Consider the following 13960-nt stretch of genomic DNA (forward strand, 5'->3'; position numbering starts at 1 on the left):
CCTCCAGTTCCGCAACCCTGGCCTCCAAAGTCCGTACATGGTCTCTGAGGGCCAGGAGCTCCATGCACCGACTGCACACATACGCCACCGGCCCACAGGGCAGGTAATCATACATGCGACAGTCAGTGCAATAAACTGGATAGCCCCCACTCTGCTGCTGGGCTTCTGCCTGCATTGTCTCCTAGTTAGTGAAAGGGTGGTTTACAGAAAGTAGTTTTAGAATATAGTTTGGTATATCGGTTTTAGGATTTTAGGGGGGGGCCACGGGGAAGGGGTTAGGGCTGGCGAGGGGCTCCCACTCCCTTCCCAAACTCCCTTGCGAAACTCCCTGTTAGCAGCCCCTGGTCGCTTGTGCGCGGCTTTATAAAGCCCTGGCCTGCGTGAATGCCCCGCCCACTGATTAAGGCTCAGCCAATTACCAGAGGCTTCGAGCTTTCAAACCTGCCTCCAACTGCCAGCCAGAGCACACGGTCCCTCAAACAACCAAACAGACTGACAAACACAAGCTCAGCACACAGCAAGTAACCCCCAAACACAAACAAACACACACTACAGACAGTCACTTACCCCACAGATGCTGTATTAGCTCCTCCTTCACCTGGAGAACTCCCTTGCGAAACTCCGTTAGCAGCCCCTGTTCGCAAAGCTCCCTGGTCGCTTGTGCGCGGCTTTATAAAGCCCTGGCCTGCGTGAATACACAGGTCAGAGGCTCCCTGAATTTTTATTTGTTGCCTGTGACCTGTCCATGACTTTTACTAAAAATAACCGTGACAAAATAGTGTTAACTATAATGAATTTTGGAGATGCAATATTATACAATCCTCCATTCAGATAGTTACTTGTGATTCAGCTGTTTGCTGTACATTAGTTTCCAACATGACCACATCTCATGTGAATGGAGGATAGAGGAAAGAAGGGTTGCCATGATAAAAATTAGGATTGTGAATGTGTCTTTTAAAGAAACCTTCCTCTTTATAGATTTAATAACACCCCCCAAAAAAACCTTTACAACACATTGCAAAATCACACAGTACAAACTATGAGCCTGATTCTGTAATTGAATGCCTGGACAGGGACTCCTGCATTTTTGAAGCGCCCCGATTTAATTCCATGGGGCTCCACAGATATGCCAATGTACATCCCATTGCAGGATTAGTCTTCAAAATAGCATTCAGAAAACAAGGCAAATACTAGAATATTCAATCTGGTATAGACAATATTATCCTGTTAGCAAAGTCACATGCTCACAATGGCAGGCTATAACTACTTAAATGTGATCTACAAAGGGGAAAAAGGGCATGTGCCTCTGTTTGTTTATCACACATAGAAGAGGCCTTGTGTTTTAAACACTTTTTTGGCCTCTTTTTTTAATATACATTACAAATTCAGGTTTTACCTATCATTGACGATTCTATGGTGACTAGAAAATTGAGACAATTAAGGAGGTCTGTCAAGCGATTAAAAAAATTAATTGGGATTAATCATGCTGTTAAACAATAGAATACCATTTATTTTAAATATTTTTGGATGTTTACTACATTTTCAAATATATTAATTTCAATCATCAGCATGGAAGCATGTCCTCTGGAATGATGTCCGAAGCATGGAAGGGGCATATGAATGTTTAGCTTATCTGTCATGTAAATACTTGTAACACTGGCTACAAAAGTGCCATGCGAACGCATGTCCTCACTTTCAGGTGATGTAAATAAGAAGCAGGCAGCAGTATCTCCTGTCAATATAAACAAACTTGTCTGAGTGATTGGCTGATTAAGAAGTAGGACTGAGTGGACTTGTAGGCGCTAAAGTTTTACATTGTTTTATTTGTGAATGCAGTTTGTTTGTATATAATTCTACATTTTAAAGTTCAAGCCTAATTTAATGTGTCCAGTTTGCAAATTAATTCCAATTCTGTAGTGTCTCGTTGGAATCTGTTTTTGAAGTTTTTTTGTTGGAGAATTGCAACTTTTAGGTCTGTAATTGAGTGACTAGGGAGGTTGAAGTGTTCTCTGACTGGTTTTTGAATGTTCTGATTCTTGACATCTGATTTGTGTCCATTTATTCTTTGGCGTAGAGACTGTCCAGTCTGGCCAACGTACATTGGCCGAGGAACATTGCTGGCACATGATGGCATATATCACAGTGGGAGTGGATGGGTCATTACCCAAAGTAAAAACTATTTCCCCATGCTATTTTTCCCCTACTGTTACTCACACCTTTCTTGTCAACTGTTGGAAATGGGCCATCCTGATTATCACTACAAAAGTATTTTTTCTCCTACTGATAATAGCCCACCTTAATTGATTAGTCTTGTTATAGTTGGTATGGCAACACCCATTATTTCATGTTCTCTGTGTATTATATATATATATAGATAGATAGATAGATATCTATCTGTATTTTCCACTGCCTGCATCTGATGAAGTAGGTTTTAGCCCAGGAAAGCTTATGCTAAAATAAATTTGTTAAGTTTCTAAGTGCCACAAGTACTCCTCATTCTTTTTGCTGATACAGACTAACACGGCTAGCACTCTGAAATAAATATAAAGTGAGCATTGTGCACTTTATATTTTGTGTTGTAATTGAAATCAATATTGAACATGTAGAAAAACATCCAACAGTACCCCTCTACTCTGATATAACACGACCCGATATAACATGAATTCGGCTATAAGGCGATAAAGCAGTGCTCCGGGGGGGCGGGGGCTGTGCACGCCGGCAGATCAAAGCAAATTCAATATAACGCGGTATATAACGCAGTAAGATTTTTTGGCTCCCAAGGACAGCATTATATCAGGGTAGAGGCGTATTTATTAAATTTCATTGGTAGCCTATTGTTATAAGTGCAATTACTTTTTGCCTTCTTTGCTAACACTTCTTTAAGTCCAAGACCTAATGAACATCTGAGGAAAAAGATAACATCATTAAAGGTTCAACACATCATCCCTTCGGTTAAGTTGTTGAAGCTCACAATAAACATCGCCGAGTTTCCTAAGAAACCTTATGGAAAATCCCTGAAGAGCAGACATACCAAACATAACACAAGCATAAATAATATTAAAAGAAAACAAAAACTTATAGGCCTCCTTGATAAACTAAAAATATATTTAAAAAACACAAACATAATGCCCTCTGTCTATATCAGAGGTCGGCAACTTTTCAGAAGTGGTGTGCCACGTTTTCATTTATTCACTCTCATTTAAGGTTTTGCGTGCCGGTAATACATTTTAATGTTTTTAGAAAGTCTCTTTCTATAAGTCTATAATATATAACTAAACTATTGTTGTATGTAAAGTAAATAAGGTTTTAAAAATGTTTAAGAAGCATCCTTTAAAATTAAATTAAAATGAAGAGCCCCCCCAGACCTTTGGCCAGGACCTGGGCAGTGTGAGTGGAACTGAAAATCAGTTCGCATGCTGCCTTCGGCACCTGGGCCATAGGTTGCCTACCCCTGGTCTATATAAAACTTTGCAGGTCATAATTAAAATCCCCCTTAACTCTGCCTCATTCATGTGGCTAACGAACACCCCAACTGTCCCAGCGGCAGCCCATGATCCCTCGGCTGTTGAACCAGTTCCATAACTACAACCTTCTTCAAGCTTTGAGCAGCCACATTGACTCGGGTGCGCTGGAACGGGGGGTCGGGGTCATTGGGCGTCGCTCGCGAGACTCAGCTCAGAGAACTGCCTCTCCCCTCGCTCTACGCCCTTTCATGAAACTGGGAAAAGTCACGTGATTGGTCATGTCATGTGACAACATAACCTCCCCGCCTGTCGAGCTCTATGGAGACTTCCAGTAACCCGGATGTGGCCGCGCTTCATTGAGGACCTCGAAGAGCAACGTGTCCTGTTGGCGCTGGCGTTCACATCCGGGTCTTTCCCGGCCTGTTGCTGCCCTCCCCCTCCAAGATGGCGGAGCTGAACCGGCAGTTACAGGAGTACCTCGCTCAGTCTAAGAGTGGCAGCGGCCCCGGCCCAGCGGCCCCGAGCTCCTCGCGGCCGACGCCGGATGCCGCTGACGCCGGAGGGGGGACGTGGCTGGGCCGGCTGAGCCCCTTCTTCTCAGGCCGCTCCTCCTCCTCGTCCCCGGCGGCCGGCTCGTGGCCCTGGGCGGCCGAGCCGGACCCCTGGCTGCCGGGGCTGTCGCGCTGGCAGCGGCTGGTGGGGAGCGGGCTGTGCCTGGTGCTGGCCGCGCTCTGCTTCGGCCTGGCCGCGCTCTACGCGCCGCTGCTGCTGCTCCGCGCCCGCAAGTTCGCGCTGCTCTGGTCGCTGGGCTCGGCCTTTGCGCTGGGCGCCGCCGGCTTCCTGCGGGGGCCGAGCCGCCTCCTGCGGGAGCCCAGCCGCGGCACCGTGCTCTACCTCGGCGCCCTGGCCGGCACCCTGTACGCGGCGCTCGGCCTGCGCAGCACCCTGCTCACCGCGCTCGGGGCCGCCGCCCAACTCGCCGCCATCGCCGGCTGCCTGCTCGCCCTGCTGCCCGGGGGCCCCGCCGGCCTGCGCTACCTCGGCGGCCTCCTGGGCGGCTTCGTGCGCCGCCGCGTCTCCAAAACCCTGCCCGTGTGAGGGGCCGAGCAGACCCAGTTGGGGGCTGAGACCAGCGGTCCCCTCCCCATCCCCAGGACGGATCTTCGCTGCTGTCCCATGAGGCCGATCGCCCGTCCCTGCTGGACAGATGCGGAGGACACGGCGTCTGGCTGGGCAACAGCCTTTCTGAATATAGGGCCACAGGCCATCAGCGTCCCGCCCCTCCAGCGCGGCTGGCACGGCTCCCTCCGCGGGGTATGCGGCTCCGAGGCCGTAGCGGAGCGTGGGTGTCCTGCTGCTCCGGGGCAGGGGGTGACTGAGCGACAAAGCCAGTGCGGTTTCCTCCCTCCCCCCGGTCCTATTGAAGGCAAGTTCTTCCTGCACAATCGGCGCGCTGCGGTGAGGGAGGAGGCAGCTGGGAGCTGCGCTCTGTGCAGGCGCCTCCTGAGGACGGGGACCTTTACAAAGAGACTTGGCTGTAAGTTGGCAGAAGCTACTTGGGAGAGTTCAGGGAAAACGAATCAAACTTGACAGTTAATATGGACAACAGGAGCGAAACCGACCAAAGGAAGGAGTTTTGCTTCTCCAAGGACCAGTGTTGATGTAGCTATGGAACAGTTTTTCTCCCTACCTTTGAACAGTACAACTAAAATCCTAAAGTTGCATCTATGACTATACGTTGTTGTTTTTACTGTATTCATATGTAACATTTTTTGTGCCATCATTCGCAGTCCTATCTCAGTATATGCTTTGCCTTATCAGTGCAAAATGAGCTTTGTAGCAGTATGCTGGAGTCTGTGTCCTGTTCTGGGTGGTAGATGGATTACCAGATTCCTATATCAAGTGTAGGATCACATGGCTGAAACTCTTACTTTGAAGTGGCCTGTAAGAATACACAGCCAAGCATATTGTTGATACTAAACTCTACCCCTGGTATAATGCTTTGTTATACTTCTGAGCCTTGCCGGATTCACTCCAGCTTGGGATGTGCTGATGCCAGGTGCCTCATAGGAAAATCTGTTTATAGATATCCATGAAACTTCAAAAAAAGTTGGGTGTGTATATATAGAGCTCCTGTTTTGGAGTTTATCTTTGGATGTTTATTTTTAGCAACTTGAGTTCTATGTAGATGCCCAAAAATTTGGGGCGAGGGTTGGACCAAAAGTTAGTCCTTCTTCGTATATACTGTAATGCATAATCTCTTTATTTTTCCCTGGTGTGATTTAATGTAATACTATTTCAGATAGTGCTACTTAAAGTGCACTAAGGAACCTTTTATGCACCCCAGCAGGGTCTGTGTGGACCTATTAATACACAACATATGTACTTTAGAAATCACACACCTGAAGTCTGCATTACTGCTGTGTTGATCAGCCCTTAGATACAAGTTAACCATATCCAGTATTGATTGGATAAATACTGTTTTTCTTTTTGGAGCAGGGGTTTTATTGGTTAAAACCTAAAATCAGAAGCTCTAGATATATTACCACAAATGTTGTTTCATGACATCTTTATATCAGATTACAATTGTAAAGAGTCAAAATGTAGTGATCAACTGTAATTGCAACCATCTTTGATTGGCTTATATGGTAGTCCAGTGAAAGTTAAATGGAACAGGTATGTCAACAGTCTTTTTTTTTTTAAACACAATCAACTGTGACCTTCAAAATACTGAAAACAACATCCTTTAACAAGTAGCATTCATAAAGGTTGTGGATCACAGAAGGTCATATTCTTTGACAAGCAGGGGCATACCTCTTTTACGTAGGGAATCATGAAAAAAGTGAAGTATATCAGAGATCAGTTAGTTCTTTGCAGTAAGACTGCTAGAATGGTGCTACAGAAGCTTTTGCCTCCAGAGCTGCAGTCAGTTCCTGAAGTCCTCACTCATTGGTTCTAGGAGCTGGGCAGGCACTGCTTATTTAGCAGTGATGCTTGTAGCCTGACCTTGAGAAATAGATTGGCTAGTAGAGGCTGGGCATATTGCAAAAAACATACTTGAGTATTCTTATCAGATTCTACTTAGGAAGAGATGATCTTAATCTACTCATTTAATATTTGCACTACAGTAAACAAATGCTTAACTTCAGAAATATTGTATGTCTATTTTAATAAAATATTTTTATACCAAAAGTGTTAATCTAGACACTAGCAGGTCTAGTTTTATTTTATTTTTTTTAAACAGTAGCACTGAATCTGTCTTCCTGTTTACTTTTCTAGTTTCATTTGGATTTATATCAGTGTAATATCAGATTAGTGTGACTGCTTCTAAAACTAAACCTAGGTTAAAGTTCTTGGATGAGATTACATTTTTTAAAAAGTAGGCTAAAATATTTATGGTAAAAGCCTAGTAAAACTCTCATCTCTCTGGTAAAAGGTCTTATATGGAGAATGACAATCCTCCTACCACTGGAGGCTGGCCACAAGAACCTCCAACCACTAATCTCCACGGCCTACAGTTGTACCTGCACTTTTGTAACAGGGACAGTAGATCTGCACAGATCCATTGGGTCACAGCAGAGCATGGCTCTAAGAGCTGAGGACATCCTGGTTCTGCCTCATGGGCATTTTCTTCCCCTCCTCCCCCACAAAAGCAACAGAGCTGTTGTGGCTCTTCTGCATTATGGACTTAAATATATTACCCTAAAGTTAACAAGAGTTTTTGTGTACCAATTGTGATCATATCTTTGGCTTGTCTTAAGGGAGCTCAAAGCTTTAATTTTGAATGGTGTGGTTTGGGGAAGGTAGTTTTTCCTAAAATACAGTATTAGGAGGTAAACAGGGTTTTAGGTTAAAGGAGACCTGCAGAGGAAAAACATAAGTTTTGGTCCTCTTAATTATATAAAGAAGGCTTGAATTTTTGTTTTTTTTTAAACTTCATTTCTAGTGTGTTCTTGTTGTTGGGCTCAGATGTATGGAGTGAGTTTTTCAGCCCTTAACTAATGGTAGAGGGGTTGCTGAGTTTCTCTTTTCTTCCAGCTGCTTGAATTACAATATTTATCTTCCCCCTTATTACATCCTAACACAACTAGGATCTACCTTGAGCTACAGAAATTAATTTACACAGATAAGCTAGAACCTTCATCAGTAGTCCCCATATAGAAATTTAACCTTTTCTTTAAAGCAAGACGCCACTAGCCTGTGCCAAGTCTGGCTCAGAAGTCTGCTAAACTGTTCTGTGCATATCATTTCCTTAGGGCTACTTCTCTCTTCAGCCATAGTGTAATAAACTTTATAAGATGACTACCTTAAACATTCTGGAGCATTTCTTATGTCACTGTATCTGCAATAAAACAATTAGGCAGTGTTCCTATTCACTACCATGTGACTCAGTCCAAACTGTTCTGTACAATAGAAGCATATAGCTGAAGATGACAGCTGCTGAGTAGGAATGTGAAGATCATAGCAATTCTCCTTTATCCATGCTTTGATCTGTTTAAATAGTTCCTACAGATATCTAAAAACTTTCTTAAACATAACCCAATTAGACTGTGGACAGGGGAAGATAGATGGGTTGGCACAATAAGTGGATGAAGGATTGGCTGCCACAGCCCACACTCACATAGTGAGGATTAATTTACTCTTTCCTTACAATTCCTTAAACAAGCTCCATCAGCCCTACACTTGCTTTTCCTTAATGTACTATTTACCCTAGATGGAACTGTTGAAGGGGCTTGTGGGAAAAAAACTACTAATGGTATTTTAATCATCCTTTTCATAGTTGCATTGTCAGCCACCTCCCACACTTGATGTTGTTTCCTAATGCTACAGCGTGGGGAAACTTGATTTCCAGGAAGAGGCTAGCTCTAGGTAATACTAATTTCTTAAATGAGGTTTAGGGTACTTAGGTAGCTATCTTAGAAATTCTTTAGACAGACATGCTGGTGGATGAAGCCAGAAAATCTCTCATGTTATGGTGATAACTGAAACACCATAATTGGTAAACAACTTTATTATGAAATGCAAATAATTAAATGGAATAAACAATTGTAATGTTGTAGTGGCACTAAACAAAATCCTGTGGCGAATACTTAAAAACAAAATTCTTTAAAATCAGGGTGGCTTAATGGTTTGCCCTTTCTAAATGTTCAGCTTGTAATTTAATGGCCATTCCTCATTTCTCTGCAGTGTGGTATGTACTACAGTACTGTAAAAAATTATATACATTCCTGATGATCAAGCTGCCGAATGTCTATCGCTTATGGTGTAAAACTAACACCATGGAGAACAAAGGACAGATCCCTTTGCAAGGCTTGAATTAATGAGGGTTAGCAGGAGCAGATGAACATTGAAGGTGCAAGCTGGATTAGGATGCTTGCTCATATGATCTATAGTTCAAAAGAAGCTTTTCACAGCATTCCCCCTATGTCCTTTTAAGGAAGGTAGGAAAGGGAGCATTGGTGTGGTTTTGGTTTTTTGTTGTATGTATGTATGTACTGGACTCAACTTCATCACAACAGATAACATTTTTAATAGCACATGAATGTTGCTAAAAGTGTAAAAATAAAAATTCTCAAAACATAATAAACCCAAACTAAGGTATTAGGGTAGACATTTTAGAGCTAGTCCTATGGTGCCATGTACTTGACACATGGGAAGATGGGGTGTTTTGTAGTTTCACTGAGTATAAAGATAAAGAATCACACACTGCACTGATTTTTTTTTGTTAATTTTTGCACAAATTACATTCTGTATTCATACAAAAACAACTTTTTTCTGACAAACTGTACATATAGAAACAAGTTTCCATCTGGACGTGAACTGAAATCTGCAGAGGTGCTCCATGTCTCACAACACTAAAAAAAATTCCAGCTTTTATCTTTACAAAACAATGCAGGTAAAAGGTGAGGAGAAAGAGGTGGAGAGGATGAAATAGAAAGCCAGCTACCACGTTGCTGCTAGCAGCAGTTGCTTGATCCTAGGAGAAGATCCTTGTTAGGAACTAATGCACATTCAGTTATCCCAGTTAAGAGTCCAGATTTGTGAAGTTGCAGAAGTACTTTCTTGAGTCCACAATAGGTGTCTATTTAAATACTGTCCAATAAGGAGTGGGTATCATCCAGTCATAGCCTCTTCTATCGGCCCCTTCCACCACCCCTGGATGCTCCTCGCCTTGACTGGCCAGAGTTCATGTTACTGCCTCTTCCCCAATTACTTCCACTCCTCCCTCCTCTGGAAGGGTTATTGCCTCCTGCAGGACCGCCAAAACCTTCATCTCTGTGGAATCCATCATGATGGTCTCCCTCCAAAGAGCTAGACCTCCCAGACTTTGGCACTCTCTGTGACGGTCCTGAGCTTCCTCGTCCTAAAAGAGGAAAACATTTAATTTTTGATTTTATAGTTTACCCCATCCCTCTCAGGCTTTTGAGGGTTGCCCCAGGCTTAGACAAGTGTTTGGGCTAAATTTCCCTATGATACAATCCCTCACAGATTATACAGAATGTGAAATCTGACATATTGGTCTCCAATTTTACATTTCTTCCCTCAGCACAACATTTTTCCTACCACATACAGATTTCATATCAATACGACAGTCCTTGAGAGGGACAGCTACAAGGCAATTCCTCTGGAGCTAAGGTACTGCCACACCTCATTGATCAGCAAGGACCTTGTTAAATAAGAGAACACCGGGAAATGGAGTGCACAGCCTCATAAGCACTTGAGAGACCCTGAATAAAGTATTCAAACCCAGATTCTCTCACTTGGCAGCAGTCCTATTTTAGCCCTGTTTTGCATATTTCTCATTCTAAATAGGGTGTTGCCTAAACCCAGTAACAGCGTCTGTTCAACCTTTGGGGTGGTAATGAAGGAATTAGAGTAGTGTCCCTGAAAGAGGTTTATCCTCCTTTAGCCAGTTCTGACAGGGCGCAGTTGAGAGATGCGATATTCTACTGTGGGGCATAAGCATGACCTGCATCTTCTCTTGTTCCCAGGAAAGAGGACTGTTTTCCTCACAGCTCACTTCAGATATGATACCAAATGCAAGAGAAAAACAGGACTCTTGCCCAAAACAGCAGGGGTAGTAATTTGAAGAAAAAATGCTTTGCCCACCTATCCTCTTAGCTAAGGCATAACTAAATTTTTTTGTTCCACTTTAACAAAAACTTTTGAGAGGCACAGCATGCGTGGTTCTGTACAAAACAAGAAAACATGATTCCTGTCTCAAAGAGCTTACAATCAGTGTTAGATAAATTCATCTTCAAATGACCTTCCCACCACAAGACTGATGGCAGCAGGGCCTGCACTTGAAAAGGCATTACTCAAATTTTCTTTATCAAACTAAACCTTAGTTCTGCTTTAGCACCTTGGCCTGCATGAGGAATTCTGCAGAAGTGCACTCTGGAAAAACAGTATAAACCTATGTGAAGTTCTCAGTATTGGTTAGTTACCCCTTACCTTTGCCTCTCTCCTCTGGAGGTGCACCTGGAGCTTCCATTTCTCTGTGATCAGATGTACCTGGTCCATCGTGCCAGGGACGTTTGCGTGGTGGCAGTGAGGCCATGTCCATACCCTGAAGTGAGGAAGAACGCTCTCGGCTGGCAGGAGACTGTCCATCATGAGGAGGGTGATCCTGACGGGAACCTGACCATGAAGAGAAAAGAAAGTCATGAGTAACATGCAACTGATGGGCACAAGGAATCTAACATTCTTCCTCTGTGTAAAAAGATACCAAAATAAATGTATACGCATTCTACATTCTTTAGCAATTTCACTCATGGCAAGGACATCTATCTCACTGCCCTTGTTCAGAAAACACATGAGCCAGTTCTTAACTTTTCAGAGTATCTGCTCTTTAAGGTGCACATATATACCTCTGTTCAATATTTCTAAAGATACCCATGAAAAATATATATAATTAACAGACAACTGACAAGTCACCTTATAGACTAACAGACGTATTGGAGCATAAGCTTTTGTTAGTCTATAAGGTGCCACAGGAGACACTGTCGCTTTTTAAAGATCCAGACTAACACGGCTACCCCTCTGATACCAGACAAATAACTGCATCTTTACAGATGAATGAATGTAAGAGTAGAAGGAAAGATAAGCGTGTGCTGTCATAGAATGCCAGACTAGTTGCAATTTCATATTTGTGGCAGAAAGACCAGGTGGTAGGAAACATGAGACATGAAGTGAGCACATAAACTGAATTTAAACAAATGAGGGAATCAGGTTGAAAAGGATGATTCTAAGGGCATGTTTTCACTAGCAATGTTAAAGCACTGGCTGTGTAGTTGCGGCACCAGTGGGAGAAAGCTCTCTCAGTGTTATTTAAAAAAAAACCCACCTCCACAAGGGGAGTAACTCCCAGCACTGTAGCACTGTCTATGCTGCCATGTTACAGTGCTGAAACTTGCAGTGCTTGGGGGATGTTTTTTCACACCCCTGAGTGAGAAAGCTGTAGCGCTGTAAAGTGGCAGTGTAGACAAGGCCTAAGGCAGAAGAGGCAATGGACAGGCTTAAAACATTCCTTTAAAAAAAAACAAACAAACCCCACCCTCAAACTTTAAAGAGGCAAAAATCAAGCATTGCTCGAGTCAGGACACAACGCTCCAGAATGCCATTCTGGCACTTTTTGGGGGAGCTGGAATGATGTTACTTCAGATACACCTCTACCCCACTATAACGCGGTCATGGGGAGCCAAAAATCCCTACCGCGTTATAGCTGAAACCCCATTATATTGGGGTAGCAGTGGCAGGGCTTCGGCAGTGATTTAAGGAGCTCCGGGCTCCAGCCGCTGTGGGGAGCCTGAGCCCTTTAAATCACCAGCGAGCTCCGCTGCTGCAGCCCCGGTTAGCGGCGGCAGGGCTCCAGCGGGATTTAATGGGCCTGGGGCTACCCGCAGTGGCCGGAGCCCCAGACCCTTTAAAGCACCACCCGAGCCCAGCTGCCGCAGCCTCAGGGTAGCAGCAGCAGGGCTCCAGCGGTGATTTAAAGGGCTTGGGGCTCCCCACAGCAGCTGGAGCCCCAGACCCTTTAAAGCGCCGCCAGAGCCCTGCTGCTACCGCGCTATATGCGAACCCATGTTATATCGGGTCGCATTATAGTGGGGTAGAGGTGTTAGTTGTAAAGTAAACCAATAATTATTCATGCTAAAAATATTGGAAAATGACCGCTAAAGCATGTGATGTTGTGGCTTGTCAAAATCGTGTTCCGGTGCTTCTTTTTTTAGGATTTGAGCACTGAAATCCAGGTGTGCAACTTTTCCTTCACTTGACATTTGTATCATGATTTTTCCATTAGTTTTCTATGAAGTTCCAATTGCAAGTTTCACCCTCATCGTGAATTCCCATTCATATTGTTTTGTTTATCAACACTACTACCAATTCTGAAGCCAATAAACTGTCAACAATCACTGCAGCTGATAAACATTATCCAGTGGATAGGTAAGATACCCCCAGTGATCCAGCTTCAGAAAAAGATTATCCTAGTACTAATACACGCCCAAAACATATGAGCTGATAAAAAGACAAATGCACCAGCCAGTTTATAACGCAGGGGTGGGCAAACCTTTTGGCCTGAGGGCCATATCGGGGTTGCGAAATGGTATGGAGGGCTGGGTAGGGAAGTCTGTGCTTCCCCAAAAAGCCTGCCCCCTGCCCCCATCCGCTCCCTCCCACTTCCCACCCCCTGACTGCCCCCCTTAGAATTCCCGACCCATCCAACCCCCCCGCTCCTTGTCCCCTGACCGCCCCCTCCCGGGATCCCTGCCCCTAACCACTCCCAGGGACCCCACCCCCTATTCAATCCCCCCCAGCCCCTGATGACCCTGCCCCCTATCCATACCCCCACCCCCTGACAGGCCCCCCGGGACTCCCACCCCCATCCAACCGCCCTCTGCTCCTCGTCCCCTGACTGCCCCCTCCTGGGATCTCATCCCATAACCTCCCCCTGGGACCCCACCCCCTATTCAACCCCCCTGCTCCCTGTCCCCTGACCACCCCCTCCCAGGACCCCCTGCCCCTAATTGCCCCCCTTGGATCCCACCCCTATCCACACACATCCCCGTTGTTGGGGGGGCCCCATGCCAGGGTACCCTGTGTTCACTGTTAAATCTGCCCCTGAGCCGCGCCGCCCAGCTGGAGCCAGCCACACCACCGCGCTGCTGACACGGCGAGCTGAGGCCGTGGGGGAGGAGGGACAGCAGAGGAGGGGCAGCCCCGCGGGCCCGGAATGAGGTCTAAAAGGATGATTGTGACAGGCAATATTGAATGGGCTCTATTGTACTTCAAACTAAACTCAAAACTCAAGGGACAGAGGGAGGCCAAGTTCAGTCTTTGATGGGACAGCTGCATATAGAGTCCATTACATGTTGAATAACAGGCACACAGAAAAAGTAGCATCATGTTGCTAATGGGGAAGGACAGAAGGAGAATGATCAGCAGAGCTGCAGAATGAGAGATGATAGAACTGTTCTGTAAATTCCTCGTTTAAG

The 13960-nt window shown here is 44.9% G+C and overlaps 2 protein-coding genes across 5 annotated transcripts in view; one reads left to right on the plus strand and one right to left on the minus strand.

Annotated features, from left to right (window-relative positions):
* The first annotated feature begins 3634 nt into the window (after positions 1-3634).
* Positions 3635-6628, plus strand: SFT2D3 (SFT2 domain containing 3). Its single transcript, XM_045031051.1, has one exon. It carries the CDS (start codon positions 3909-3911, stop codon positions 4560-4562), a length of 654 nt encoding a protein of 217 aa, XP_044886986.1. The 5' UTR covers positions 3635-3908; the 3' UTR covers positions 4563-6628.
* A 2548-nt stretch (positions 6629-9176) lies between these two features.
* WDR33 (WD repeat domain 33) overlaps positions 9177-13960 on the minus strand; it is a 110478-nt gene continuing 105694 nt past the window's right edge. For all 4 annotated transcript variants that reach the window (XM_045031045.1, XM_045031046.1, XM_045031043.1 and 1 more), the window contains 2 exons: positions 10920-11105; positions 9177-9828 (listed from right to left, as the gene is read on the minus strand). In XM_045031045.1, coding sequence (XP_044886980.1) covers positions 9599-9828; positions 10920-11105 — 416 coding nt within the window. In that variant the 3' untranslated portion in view covers positions 9177-9598. The remainder of the gene's footprint in view (positions 9829-10919; positions 11106-13960) is intronic.

This window comes from Mauremys mutica, chromosome 9 (assembly GCF_020497125.1).
Source record: "Mauremys mutica isolate MM-2020 ecotype Southern chromosome 9, ASM2049712v1, whole genome shotgun sequence".
In the NCBI taxonomy this organism is placed as follows: domain Eukaryota; kingdom Metazoa; phylum Chordata; order Testudines; family Geoemydidae; genus Mauremys; species Mauremys mutica.